General features: G+C 52.1%; 2 protein-coding genes and 1 non-coding gene across 3 annotated transcripts; 2 read left to right on the top strand and 1 right to left on the bottom strand.

Moving 5' to 3' along the window:
• The first annotated feature begins 356 nt into the window (after positions 1-356).
• Positions 357-4,283, top strand: LOC119104389 (uncharacterized). Its single transcript, XM_037228085.1, has 6 exons — positions 357-500; positions 2,029-2,289; positions 2,651-2,830; positions 3,475-3,629; positions 4,022-4,185; positions 4,237-4,283. The coding sequence occupies exons 2-6, from the start codon at positions 2,038-2,040 to the stop codon at positions 4,281-4,283; spliced, it is 798 nt and encodes a 265-aa protein (XP_037083980.1). The 5' UTR covers positions 357-500; positions 2,029-2,037.
• A 2,352-nt stretch (positions 4,284-6,635) lies between these two features.
• On the top strand, positions 6,636-13,345 carry LOC119104388 (uncharacterized). The gene is made up of 8 exons (XM_037228084.1): positions 6,636-6,732; positions 7,265-7,328; positions 7,426-7,468; positions 8,233-8,448; positions 8,799-8,957; positions 10,239-10,366; positions 11,196-11,320; positions 13,323-13,345. The coding sequence occupies exons 1-8, from the start codon at positions 6,636-6,638 to the stop codon at positions 13,343-13,345; spliced, it is 855 nt and encodes a 284-aa protein (XP_037083979.1).
• On the bottom strand, positions 12,387-12,457 carry TRNAG-GCC (transfer RNA glycine (anticodon GCC)). Its single transcript has one exon. It is a non-coding gene; the product is annotated as a tRNA-Gly (tRNA).
• Positions 13,346-13,650: the final 305 nt, after the last annotated feature.

The following is a 13,650-nucleotide window of genomic DNA, read 5'->3' as shown; positions in this document are numbered from 1 at the left end:
CGAGTGATCTCCACCCCCCATTGCTCGGCCAATTTCCATTTCGAGAGCCAGGAGTGAGTTATGTATTTAATGTACATATTGAACCATACATGTAGATTAAACACGTAATAAAGATTACACCACGTCCGTATTGCATTTTTCAGTTTATCATGCAAAAATCGCTCAGCATCTTAGAATACGTAGATCAAACGCGACGGTAGTTCAAGTTGTGGAAATGTTCTTGATCAATCATGATGAAAGTGCTGCCATATATCTTGACGAACAGTGCGCATTCCGCACATCTTCGAAATTTGGCGGGTGATCACCGGTGTAGAAGACATGTACCTGCAAGGCGCTGGGCCGCTTTTGAAGTAACCAAAGAGGTGGCTGGCGACTGATGCCGCTAGTAATTCGAACGCAGTTGTCGCAACGACCCGACGCTAGAGTGTTCAACTAGACCCGCAATCACGCCAGAGACTCCCTAGTGTTGACATTTTTGGCTCGCGAACATTGTGTAGAAGGTACGTTAACTTTATTGTGACGTGCGCACTCATTTGCGCTGGTCATGCTATCTTGCTATTGAACTAGGTCTAGCAAGATTTTAATATAGATGTTGGTACCACGGCACTACCCAACAGGGATATCAGGCAGGATTCATGCCTTCTTTCAGAATAAATGTCATGCATGATGCCTTTGCAATGTATAATGCGTATGATCATCAGGAGACAGGATTACTTGATTTAATCTTTGAAATTAAATAGATGAAACTTCAGTATGGATAGCATTATATATATATATATATATATATATATATATACATATATATATATATACATTACACTTTATATTGCTATACATTTTACATGCTATACATGCTATACATTACTATACATGCTATACATTTTACATTGGGCTACAGGGATGGTCAAATGGGCCTTTCATCAGAACACATGCCTCCCAACAATCCCAACCTGGCTAGTGTTGCTGGGTGGTTCAAGCCACCTCCAAGCTTTTTTTTGCTCCTGGCTGGGGTAACCTGTGGCTAGTGGCAGTGATTGTTCAAGGTCAGATCAGGTAATGGTGGAGGACCATGCAGAGTATTGCGCTGCCTAGCCTTTTGACCCAACCTTTGCTGTAGAAGTGGATTTTTTATTGGGTGATAGGATCAGGATTAATCCTACAAGCCTTAGGGTGAATTCTTATCTCCCAGAAATCAGTGATTAGGTCATGACCCTTGATGCAGTCCCCTGACCCACCAAGCAAGTTTTGAGTCTTGCCTACTGTCTTGCTCTATATTTGTGTGCATGGTTGTGTCTGTATCTGTATGTGGACAGGTATGTACCAACCTGGTGATGCAAAATAAATTATGCTATGATAATGACATTTTAACTACTATAATTAAAGTGTGCAGACAAGATGTATGAAAATAACAATAAAAATATGCCAAAGAGCAAACAAGGTCTGCTGACTCAGGATAGCACCACCAGCAAAAAGTGTCACCTTTCATCCTATATCCTATCCGTTCTGGTGGCTCAGTTAGTTAGATTGCCTGCCTTTGGATCCACCCCCCCCCCCCCCCTCAGATCTGGTTGAGGTGGGCCCTCAGATCTGGTTGAGGTGGACTCAAGTGGCTTTAGGGCAGGCTATTTGACCTTGACAGGTATGACCTGCAGCCCAGACAGTGGTTGTGCTAAGGGTTAGTTGACATCAGAGGGCAGGAGAGTCCCTGCCCAGCATTGCGGCACATGAATCTTTCATCACAAAATTCTGGGGTGTCTGGAATTCCATGATGTGGTCAGGGCTCACTTAACAAGCACTGCATGATGTGAGCTCTGATCCCAGAAATCCATCTGCTCAACAAGTGTGGATCAAATCTGTAAAAATAATTGTGGTCATCCAACAAGATGTCATGATGCAGATTGTTGATAAGTGGAAAAATAGCCCGGATGACAAGTTTGTGTTCTCCGAAGGATAACCATGAATGCCGGTCATGGCATGAAGTTAAGCCCTGAAATGTTTCCTGACTAGAGGGACTAACATGCTTTTCAGGTACTAAAGATGACAGACCCAGACCACTCAAGCCTCCGTGAGAAGTTTGTAGCGGTCTTTCAAACAGTGCTGCCATCTCTGGGTGGTGGTGGAAGTCTGGGTCTGCTACTGACATCGCTAGAAGCATGTCTGTCAAACGATGCAGGGGTGTTTGTATCCGCGCTGGTGGAGCCATCTGGTGACCGGCGACCGTGTCAGGAGTTCACTGCCTGGGTGTTCTCGCAGCTGGTGGTGGTCCATGGTGACCTCAGGACAGGAGAGGTGAGAACACTGCATTCTTAGATGATCCGTTGGCCCCTAAGGTGCTGGTGGCATGAGGCGTAGTAGCGGTGAGTAATGCTGCACGTTTTCCATGTGCTGTGATTTGCTACTTATTTATCTGCATTGTTGGTAAAAATGAAGAGCTTTCAATACATTAGTTAGTAGAAAAGGCTGTGTGCATATTCCATTTAAAGTAGGGAATACCATTCATGAATCCATTCCCTTTAAAAGAGCATTTATGTGCTGTTGCAGCCACACACATTACCAAGGGAAACACATCTACAGAAGTGCACCACCAGTGGGTGTGATCAAGGACTCCTTTGGCAAGGCTTGCGCCCTTACCACCCGTTCGCGCCGCCAGGTCCGGCAGCGCGCCACGGCGTTTGCCCTGCGCCTGCTGCGCACACTGCACGCGCGGGACCCGCTCCTGCTGGCCGGCCCTGTGCTGGACGTGTGGATCGCGACTCTGCGTCAGCTGACCGCCGACGGTGGCGTCACGCTGCGGCTGGTCGGTGAAACATCGCTGCCGTCGGTTGTGAAGGTGAAAAGGAAGCTTGAGCGCCGGCTGGAGATGTTATCATGAGGTGACATATCACGAGACTATCAGATGGTATGGTGAGCAGGAGGCAAGATGATACCTTTATCAGTTCATGAGGTCAACTTTGTGTGTTTATGATGATGGTTTTTGCTTTTACAAACAGGATTTGGGTGTCACCAGGTGGCATCATGAGCAGCCAATGTTGTAACAGGTGATGACTTCTACATCGAGCTCGCTGAAGTTCGGTACTGGCTTACATCATGAGCGCAGCATTGTACTCAGGTTGCTGACATTCATAATCTGATACTGGTTTTTGTCGGCGGACGGCGAAATGATTAGTTTTGTCCGTGTTGGGAGCCTCATACAGTATTGCTGGGTCTGGATGTATTGACCTGAATGTTACCAGAATTGCTGAGTGTCGTAATGTCGATGTGGTAATCATCACTGCTCTTCTTTCCTCGGCTGAGTGCATCCCAGTGGTCGCTATATGACCCTCCAGATGCGTCACTGAGGTCCAAATAATCAACCAGACTCTCCTCTGATGTTTGTGATGCCTGGGGTGTTGATCGATAACATCCATGTCAATATCTATGACAATATCACTATCGAGTGGCAACTCCCACCCCCCCCCCCCCCCCTCCTGACAGACGCTGCAGCCGGGTCTGGAAGTGAGCCGTTTCCGGTGCGGCGTGCTGGAGTTCGCGCTGGCGGACGAGGTGACGCAGCTGCTGGTGCTTACGGGCGCGCAGCTGGACGAGGTCGTCGCCTGCCTTACCCAGCTCGGTCGCACCGGTGCTTGCAGGTGGGATGGGTGGAACTGCGGCATCGGTGGATGGGGGAAGGTGTGCAGGTATGTGGGTATGGTGGGCACTGGGAAGCATGTATGTTCAAGCAAGTATGTTATTGAGGTCTTACAGCAGCTGTTAGCAGCTGAGGCTACAGCGGCATCGCCTGCCTCCCGCCCTGACAGAAAATGGGGGCAATGCGGGGAATTGAACTCCATGCTTCTGGTGTCCCAGATGACAGTGGGGAACATCCCAGAGCAAATAATGATCGGTTGAAAACTGATGCATCCCATAATTGTGATCCCTTGTACTTCCTCGTGCACTCATTTTCCGGGGTTTCTTTTGTCGTTCCTTTTGTAAGGTGTTTTGCTTGTTTGCTCTGACTTCGGTGCCCTGCCTACGCCGTCAGGTACGCGCTGCGTGCGGTGACCGGTCTGCTGGGCCGGCGTCTGACCTCTCCTCGGCACCAGCTGCTCCTCAGCCGCCTGGAGCGGCCCGCGCCGCCTCCTGTCCCGCCTCTCCCTGCAGTAGAAGCCGCGGCCGACTTCGCCGGGCTCCCCGCCGACCGCTGGCGTCGAGCCGTGACGTCATACGCGGCGGTGACGTCACGGATGACGTCGGCAGAGCGGGACGGCGCGGCGGCGGAGGTGAGGCACGAGACGCTGGCATGATGTTTTGTGCTTGCCATTAAACTGCGGTCTGCATGTTTGAGGTTGTTTTCATACCCCGATATTATCCGGAGAGAGCACTTGAAATGCATTGTTTTGTGCTTAGCCTGTGGCTGTCACCTCAGAAAACGATACAAAACAGGTCAAATGTTTGTTTCTTTTGTTGCAGATCATCCTTCACATGCTCTCCAAGATCGAGTCAAGTCCAGTCGGCGAATTCCCTGCCATCTACCGGCACAGTTTGGAGGCCGTGACGGGTTTGCTAGCCTGGCCATTAGATGTCTCTGTGCTGGACGTGCTGGCGGCTCTGATTTCGCTGCCGTGGCTCGGCTCAGAGGTCAACTGGCATGATCTTCAGCTGACCTTGGGTGAGGTCAAGGTCAAAGGTCGACTGGAAGCCATTATTGGGCGTCTGGGACCAATAAGCACAAGTGACCTAGCTTCCAGCTGCCTGAAGGTTCTTATCAGCTTTCCCAGGTGAGCATTGGCATTATCACATCTCTGATCTGTCCTGAGTTGTGCAGCATTTTCTCGGATGCAGGGTGTGCCGATATTCGCCATCATTTTTGTAGCATGGCCACTCAAATTTCATACACTTTTTATCACTGGATTTTGTGGTGGTCATAGTTATGTTAGAATATAGAGAGTTGAAAGTTGAAAGTTGAGAGTTGAGAGTTGAGAGTTGAAAGTTGAGAGTTGAGAGAGTTAAGAGAGTTGAGAGAGTTGAAATAATGTATATATTAAAGTATAGTTGAATGAGTTATGCCCCTGTCAGTGTCTCATGCTTGAAAAGTGGGAGATGTAACCTTTTTGACCCTGAGCCATCTTTAGGCTGTCTGGAAAGGTAAGGTGAGATGTGAGAGATGCGATGGAGATTGTGGATGACATCGGGCCACCTGTGCTGACTAGTGATCCTGGAGATCATCACTAGGTGGCTGCTCATCAGCACCCTGACTGTTATAGGTGTTGATGCTGAAATAACTTCATCATAGTGAGGTCACTTTAGTTATATTCAGTGCATGTCCATGCTGCAGTCGGCATGTTCAAATCTGGTCTTCTAACACTGATTTTAACCTTGGACACTTCATTCCTGTGTGAGCTATCTTCAGTGTTTCCATGGCGATGGACTATTCCAGTCAGTCACGACAGTTGAGGAGCTGCGGACACCATACGCTCTGCTCTATCCCCAGGGCTGTGTGTCCACTGTGGCGTTCCCAGTTGGCGGAGCGGCTCGACGCCGGCTGTGACGTTACCACACACTCCGCCCCCGCTCCAGGGCTGTGTGTTCACTATGGCGTTCCCAGTTGGCGCGGCGGCTCGACGCCGGGTGTGACGTCACCACACACTCCGCCCCCGCCCCAGGGCTGTGTGTCCATTGTGCCGTTCCCAGCTGGCGCAGCGGCTCGACGCCGGATGTGACGTCACCACACACTCCGCCTCCGCCCCCGTCCCAGGGCTGTGTGTCCACTGTGGCGCTCCCAACTGACGCAGCGGCTCGACTACGGCTGTGACGTCACCACCGCCCCCTGCCCCCTCCCCAGGGCTGTGTGTCCGCTGTGGCGCTCCCAGCTGGCGCAGCGACTCGACTCCGGCTGTGACGTCACACCGGCGCTGCTGCCAGCGGCCGCCGTCAGTCTGGGACGCCCGGCCACCGCCCAGCTGGTGTCATCAGTGACGTCAGGCGGTCAGCTGGCGCCACTGGGCCAGCTGCTGTGTCTGAGCGCCGGCCGCGCCTCTTTCACAAGGTCAGGTCAAGGACATTGGTGTTGCCGTTTTTGGTTGGCCGCGTCTGTGCCCATTTTTTGCACCTTCCCATGTCAGAATGCTTTTCGTGATCTTTTTCAATCGCCAACGCGATTCTTGAAGCCGCTGTGGCCATTGTTGATTGAACATATGTAAATGCAGCATCGTTTTTCTCATGCCAATCTCACAAAGTAGCGAAATAAGGGAGCGGTCGGATTCGAACTCACAACCTTCCTGTCAGGAACCGCGTGGCAAGGACCAACCGAGCCCGTGCTCCTTTCCAGGCTGCGAGGTGACGGTGACGGCCTCGACGGTTGCCAGTTGCAGGTCACATGCCAGCTGTGTGACCCAGGTACGAAGTCTTCTCCTTCAGAGCCGTTCTCCGAGCCAACGGTGCCCACAGATGACGTGGTCGGCATACTTCAAACAGCCGTGACGTCATGGCAGGCTGCCGTGACGCTAGCCGAGAGCGGTGCCCTAATTCGCTGCCTGAATCACGCGACCGACCGCGCAGCCGTGCTGCGGGCCGTGCTGGCGCTGCCCGCGGCCACCGATTGGTCGTCTGCGCTGCGGCACGTGCTTGCTGGAGGCGATGATTGGTCGGCTGCACAGATGCTGCTCTGCGATTGGCTGGTGGCGCTGGAGGAGGAAGAGTCGGCGCGGATGTTCCAGAGCGTGCTGTATGAGACGCCCGAAGCTCAGCTGCAAGGCATGTGTTGCATTTAGTTTGTGTTTTCAGATAATAGTGTGAAATCAATAGATGTGTCCACTTGGCATAAATGTGACTCATGAACCCTGTCATGTCTTCTCTGTGTTTCCACCTGGGCTGCTGCTGTGTAGGAATGCTGGGTGACTCCATTGTAGTGTTAGAGCCCAGAGCCAGCCTACACCTCGCCCAGGCTGCTGTGCCTTGCCAAGAAAACATGAGTGGCCTTTCAACACACATGTACACTTAATGTGAACACAGACTCAATGGTGGGTCATACCTGACTGAATGTTACTCTATCACACACTGGTCACTCTGAGGCTCATGATAGCCAAGCATGAACACGATGTTTATGTATTTTGGGCCCTACACCTCTACCTCATCTATTCAGAATTTCATGAACGCGTTGTGTGGTGTTTACCTGCATGGAAGCATGTTTTAATGTTAGTCATATCAACATTTGCCAGCACTTGTGCACATCTGCATTAAACGCACGGCGCCAGTCTCCTGACTCGTCGGCTTGCTTCGTCGCCAGGCCGCGGCGCGGCGCCACTGTCGCCGGACCAGGTCCGCCGTCTGCTGGGCGGCCTGCAGCGGCTGCTAGTGTCCAGCCAGCCGCCGGTGGCCGCCGCCGCCCACCTCAGCCTGCAGCAGCTGGCCCGCCGCCTGCGCCTGACGCCCGCCGTCCTCTGGCAGGTACGCGCAGCGGCGTGCTCAGGCGTGCGGTCGACTGAGGAGGGTAGGGGCGCACTCAGGGAGGTGTGTGTGTAGGGGGGGGAGGCGAGGCGAGGCGAGGCGAGGCGGGAGGGGAAGGGAGGTGTGTGTGTAGGGGGGGGGGGGAGAGGTGACAGGAGGCTATGTTGGTTCAGCGAAGTGCCTCTCTTTTTCAATGTGACTGCAGTATGTAGTTCGCGAGCACCCTGCCTGGGAATCGAATCTTGTTGGGTGAAGAGAGTGGACCGCAGTCTGGGGCTGTTCGGTGTCAACAAGTGGCAACTGTGACCACAAAATCAGGATGCAGTGGTATACAGTGGTAGCCTTAAGCACACATCAGGGTGCTGGAGGGATGGCAATTTCAAGGTCAAACAGCGGTCAGGGTCATTGTTGACTGAATTCGGCCCAGAACATGATTTGATGTATTGTTAACTTCAAAATGTCCACTGGTGCTGTCTTGTGGTTTTAGTTCGGTTTGCTTACAAGAAGTGAGGGTGCTTATCACTCTTCGCCAACGCAGTGGAAAATATCACCCAGGCAATTGCATTTGTGCCTGGATAGCGGCAAGGATGCTTTTGGGCGTTTTTTCAGTGGAAATTGCTAGAGCTTCCAGCATTTTGAATTCTTGAGCAGTTTGAGACCTGAATATTATGATTACGTGGGAGCGCTTTTCGGCATGCCCCGCGTGAAATAACATGCACTCTAGTGCGACACTGCCCCAGCCGTGTCCGGCGGCGTCGCCGGACTCTCATGCCGCCGCCCGGCGATCTAACCTCTGACCCCGGCCAGCGGCACCGGGCCTTCGTCTGCGAGACCTTGGCCCGCCATCTTGTGTCAGAGGCGGCGCCACTCAGTCGGCTGACGGCGGCGGCCGCCGCTTGGGAGTGGCGCTCGCTGGACGGCCTGTTGCGTGCCGGCCGCCGGCATCTGCTGCCGCCGCTGGTGGTCGCCATGGCAACAGAAGGACGCGCCGATCTGCTGGACGCCGCGGCGGCCGTGCTCAAGGTGAGATCAAAGCCAGCCGTGTTCAAGGTGTGGATAATTATGGTAGGTCCTCTTCAGGGTTGAATGAAGGTCAGAGGACAGGAAAGATGGAGTCTGTCATGGTGCGTTGCTTGCAAAGTGGAGGTCGGGTAGAGCTGCTGATGGTCTAAATGCAGGCTAGGGTGTAGTTGGTAGACAATGAACTGAAGGTACATTGCCATGTGAGCTCAAATTACTCTCTGTCCAGTATCATGTTCAGTCAGCAGGGTGCATAAACATCCTATGTAAGTTTGAAACGACTTGGATCAGCCATGGATCTCCACGCTATTTACATTTGCTTACCGCGCACCGCGGCTGCTTCCCGCCGCCAGACAAAGCCGAAGGACTTGTTGATCGACAACTATCAGTTCGTGATGTCGCACCTGGTGCTGGCCGGCCGGCGAGCCGACCTGAGCCGGGTACACGCCTTCGTAGCTTCGGCCACTGGGGTGCAGATTCAAGAGATCCGGCGCTGCTCGGTCCAGGGTCAGGTCAGTAGAGCAGGTCTCAGGGAGGGGTGCAGATCCAGGAGATCCTGCGCTGCTCGGTCCAGGGTCAGGTCAGTAGAGCAGGTCTCAGGGAGGGGTGCAGATCCAGGAGATCCTGCGCTGCTCGGTCCAGGGTCAGGTCAGTAGAGCAGGTCTCAGGGAGGGGTGCAGATCCAGGAGATCCTGCGCTGCTCGGTCCAGGGTCAGGTCAGTATGGCAGGTCTCAGGGAGGGGTGTGGATCCAGGAGATCCGGTGCCGTTCGGTCCAGGGTCAGGTCGGTAGGGCAAATTAAAATGTTGGAGATACAGAAAGTCTGTCGCTTCTCCATTCATAAGCACATCAGTGCGGTGTTCTCGAGGTCGTGCGGCGGCGGTGCGCTGCGGCTCGCTGGCGATGCAGTGACAAAGGACGGCGCTGTTTGTACGATGTGGTGACAAAGGACGGCGCTGCTTATGTGATGTGATGACGAATGGCGGCGCTGTTTGTATGATGTGACAAAAGACGGCGCTGTTTATGTGATGTGGTGACGAATGGCGGCGCTGTTTGTATGATGTGTGACAAAGGACGACGCTATTTGTGTGATGTGACAAAGGACGGCGCTGTTGGTGTGATGTGATGACAAATGACGGTGCTGTTTGTATGATGTGACAAAGGGCGGCGCTGCTTGTGTGATGTGATGACAAAGGGCGGCGCTTTTTGCATGATGTGACAAAGGTTGGCGCTGTTTGTGTGATATGGTGACAAAGGGCACTGTTTGTGTGCCAGTAAGGGCCCCTGGGGCTGGCAGAACAGCAGCGCGCTGCCGCTGGCTGCCAGCAACGGCTGATGTTAGGCAATAAGGGCGAAGGGCTGCTTCAGCTCAGTCTTGTGCAAGGACTGCCGTTCAGGATGCGTAGGCTTCTGTCATTGCGTGTTGAAAGTGGATGTCTTAACTGTGTATTGTTTTGTGGTCAGAAAAGTATAGCAGCAGCTTCGGAAGGTGCCCCAAACGGTATTGCGAGAGAGGCATCGTGCAAGCCAGTCACCGGCCTTCCGTGGTGCAAACAAACTGACATGTTGTGCCGTTAATGTCTCATGCTTCCACGCCTTTATGACTGTCCGCAGCCGCCGTGCTCTTTCACCGGTATGCGTGTGACGTCATGCGCCATTGTGCGGGTCAATGAGTGACGTCATTTACCGTTGAGCAGGCCAATGAGTAACGTCATTTGCCCGCGTGCAGGTCAATGGGTGACGCCATTTGCCGGTGCGCAGGCCGATGAGTGACGTCATTTGTCGGTGCACAGGTCAACGAGCTGCTGCTGGGGCTGCATTCGTGCCGGGATGACGTCATACGCGAGCTGGGCTGCCTGGTGCGCCTGGAGAGAGGCGGCGAACCCGCCGACCAGCCCGTTCCTCTAGACGACGTCATACGGTATGACGTCATGGACGGACGGCATCGCGTGGTGCTTGACGTCAGGCTTGATGCTTGAGTGGTAGATATTGAAATCGGCTGGTGAACATTGAATGAGTAAAGTGGATGGAATTTTAGAATCGGTGGGGGGACAGGTGGGCGATGTGAAAAGCAAAATCCAGAAAGGGGAAAGTACCTGAGAGTGTGAAAGCTGAAAAATGGAAATATATATGCAGGAAGAATCCTTAATTATACTAACGGTCATGTCGTTGTACGAGCCGCGAACATTGTGTCTCACCTGCATGTACAGCCCCTTGCAATGTCAGGTAATATTCAATATTTTTGGACGGATATATGACACAAAAGTAGATGTGATATACAACTTGATGTGTAAAGTAAGAATTCAATATTATTGGATGCTGAGTCGTTTCATGCAAGGCCTCTATCACATGGCTAAGTGTAATGGTAGTCTGCACATTCCTTATATTTAGTGACCTCGTTTCCCGAATACCCTCGTGCACCCTTTGTTAAGGGTGCAATGCAAATGCCCGTATCAATGCAATACCGTCTTTAGCGTACCAGTATAATTTATCTAAGTGCAGACTGTAATTTATGGTGAAGCAAGTTCATTTATAGTCATGCAATTATTTTATGCATCCCTACTTTATCTAACTTGATCCAATCTTCAGCCTAAGCACACCTGCAAGTCGCCTTCTACACTGCATCATTGTTGGTATCGGCATCCCCATTTTCCGCCATGGGCTGGTAGGCTGGTGACCCCAGGCAGACACGCACGCCCACACATGACCTCCAGCGCCGGCATGTGACCCTGGCTGTGCCGGTGCGGCAGGTACGTGTCGGGTCGCCTGCTGGGCGTACTGGGGTGGGCCGACACCAAGCTCGGGTCGCCCTCCACCTCCGATGAGGAAAAGCGCCGTCTCCTGCTCTCCATCGCCGACCTCTGCCAGCTGCTCGGTAGGTGACCTGAGGTGGCCTCGTGTGCGACCTGCGTGACCGTTCTGGCTGTGTGACTGACTGACTGGCTCCTCTGTTGGTTACATGGTTTGGTCTGACCTCTGTCAGCTGCCAGGTATGCCACCTGACGTGGATTCTTATGTGATAATTGTGACCTTAATGACCTCCCTGACACTGAAGGTGGAAAATCTGACCCTTGTTTGACCCTGACCTTGAGGCTTGACCTCTGCCAGCGGTTTGGTATGTGGCTTGGCATGTCTTTGCCAGCTTCTTGAGAGATGTAAATTGACCCTAGGTGACCTTGTATGACCTTTGTCGTTGGGTGAAAGCATGACCTGCGCTGAGGGTTTTACTGGCGGCTAGGTACATAATATGGCGTGAAGTCTGCGGAGTCTTCAGCACGAGCAGGTTTGACGTGATGCCAGACGAAGTTAAGGGGAATTTTTCACCCTTGAAGATATTAAAACAAGCGTCAGATGTGATGAAACACGCTTACAACCATGGGTATACTGAAATGGAAAAGTCTACTCAAGATAGCATAATTCTCTGTTTAGTAAAGATACTCTTCAATGCGTTATGGTTTGATGACGTCATGGCACTTTGCACAACATTGATTGAGAGCGATTTGGCGGCTGTTGCACGTGTAAATGACCCTCACGAACGCCAGATATGAACAGCACGACAATTATATTCTTCTTGGCCTTGTCACTGCGTGGCTTATAGAATGACAAGATTTAAATGACGTTATTGTGACGTCATTAGTGACAGTGTGACTTTTTAACAATGACACTTTCCCCCCGATATACTGTTCCCATATTTGCCGGCATGCAGCTCAAACTGGAAGGGGTTAGGTGTTAAGAAAAGTATGGGATTGAAGTATGGGATTAGAAGGGATTATGAACAGTACCGAAAGGTCTTCGAGATTGCTGTTTCAGCCCAACAACACACAAATGTGGAACACTGGGCCCCGAACACACTCTATTTTAGTGTGGGAGTGTTGTATCTCGTTGATGGGCAAGTGAATGCAATACCTATGGACTGTGACCCGATGTAATGCCATCAAAAATGCATCGGCCGGGAATCGAACCCGGGCCGCCCGCGTGGCAGGCGAGCATTCTACCACTGAACCACCGATGCTTAGGGCGGTGGGCCGCCACGGGCGCTCGAATTCTGAGAGGGGAGGGGCAGGGGTTAAAGCTATTCCTTTGTCCGTGCAACCACCGTTAGCACTATGGTGGGGCATTAAAAAAAAAAAAACGATTTGAAGGTGGTGATTAGCCTTCTCTTGTTGGAACACCCATGCTCTCCTAGTTTGCATGCGGTCCCTGAGCGTTCTTGTTGAAGCGCTCATGCTCTGCAAGTTGCCGGACAATACATAGTTTCCTCATCGCTCTGACCAATGCTGGCCGAAGAAGTGATTGAACTGGTTGTCATGAGCCGACCTCATGTTTTGATCACCTCAGTACGCCCCATGGGGCATGTGCCGTAATGCGTACCCACTGGTGCATGTGTTCAAGAAATATGGGCAGACGGGCTAACGAACCGTGGTTATTGAGCGTTCCGCTTCCTGGAGTGCTTCAGTGAAACCTCGCTACACGGCATCTGTTTGAGTTGGTTCGGCGGGTTGAAACCACCGCAGCGGTCTTTGATACCAAGGAAAAGGGCGCTGCAGGCCTGTCTCCACATCGAGATACGAGCTCAAAGGTCAAGCTGTCCTATCAAGTTTCGCTGTCGACCAGATTAAGAAGGCGTCTGATTTTCTTCACCAACCTGGCTGACTACACGAACAGAGCCTGAACACCGCAATAAGAAAGGTGGTGAATACCCGTATTCCGACTTTTTGACCGTGAGGTGCCTTCATTTTAACATTTAAGTTCGTTGGAGTCCGGCTGGGCCCTTTGTTGTTTCAGGCATAGACCATGCAGTCGTGGTGGGAGAGAGCGGTGAGAGTGGGGAAGAGGGTGGTGCCGTGCCTCCGCCTCCCCGGCTGGCTTTACCGCAGGTGGTGCTGCTCAGATGGTGTAGTCCCAGCCAGCTTGGGTCCGTGTGAACTACTTCTTATCATCAGACTGTCTAAAGAAAACCTGGGAGAGGCTGTCGACAGGCCTCTAAGCTCACATCACCTCTCAAAAGGTTTTATGGCTGCCACCGGGTTCTTTATGCCACAAGTCTAGCTCAAACATTCTAGGTCTCACTCGAAGAGCAGCTAGTATATCATTTACCTTCATCTCATCATATCACTTGCAGTATATCACTTACCAGTATCGGTATCATAGGCAGTATCGCAGTAATGATACCAGAGAACACAGTATGAATACCATTTAGACTTT

This window comes from Pollicipes pollicipes, unplaced genomic scaffold, assembly GCF_011947565.3.
Source record: "Pollicipes pollicipes isolate AB1234 unplaced genomic scaffold, Ppol_2.1 Scaffold_6052;HRSCAF=7182_pilon_pilon_pilon, whole genome shotgun sequence".
NCBI classification, from domain to species: domain Eukaryota; kingdom Metazoa; phylum Arthropoda; class Thecostraca; order Pollicipedomorpha; family Pollicipedidae; genus Pollicipes; species Pollicipes pollicipes.
Note: the sequence above shows the minus strand (reverse complement) of the source record. Positions and strands in the feature narration are given on the sequence as shown.

What these genes read in the sequence shown, in the direction of transcription:
- LOC119104388 (XM_037228084.1), top strand. Translation starts at nt 6,636, where the DNA reads ATGCTGCTCTGCGATTGGCTGGTGGCGCTGGAGGAGGAAGAGTCGGCG. An exon ending in GCCCGAAGCTCAGCTGCAAG is followed by an intron (nt 6,733 to 7,264) that starts GCATGTGTTGCA and finishes CTTCGTCGCCAG; the next exon opens with GCCGCGGCGCGGCGCCACTG. An exon ending in CGACCTCTGCCAGCTGCTCG is followed by an intron (nt 11,321 to 13,322) that starts GTAGGTGACCTG and finishes GCTTTACCGCAG; the next exon opens with GTGGTGCTGCTCAGATGGTG.
- LOC119104389 (XM_037228085.1), top strand. Translation starts at nt 2,038, where the DNA reads ATGACAGACCCAGACCACTCAAGCCTCCGTGAGAAGTTTGTAGCGGTC. An exon ending in GGTCGCACCGGTGCTTGCAG is followed by an intron (nt 3,630 to 4,021) that starts GTGGGATGGGTG and finishes CTACGCCGTCAG; the next exon opens with GTACGCGCTGCGTGCGGTGA. An exon ending in GCTCCCCGCCGACCGCTGGC is followed by an intron (nt 4,186 to 4,236) that starts GTCGAGCCGTGA and finishes TGACGTCGGCAG; the next exon opens with AGCGGGACGGCGCGGCGGCG.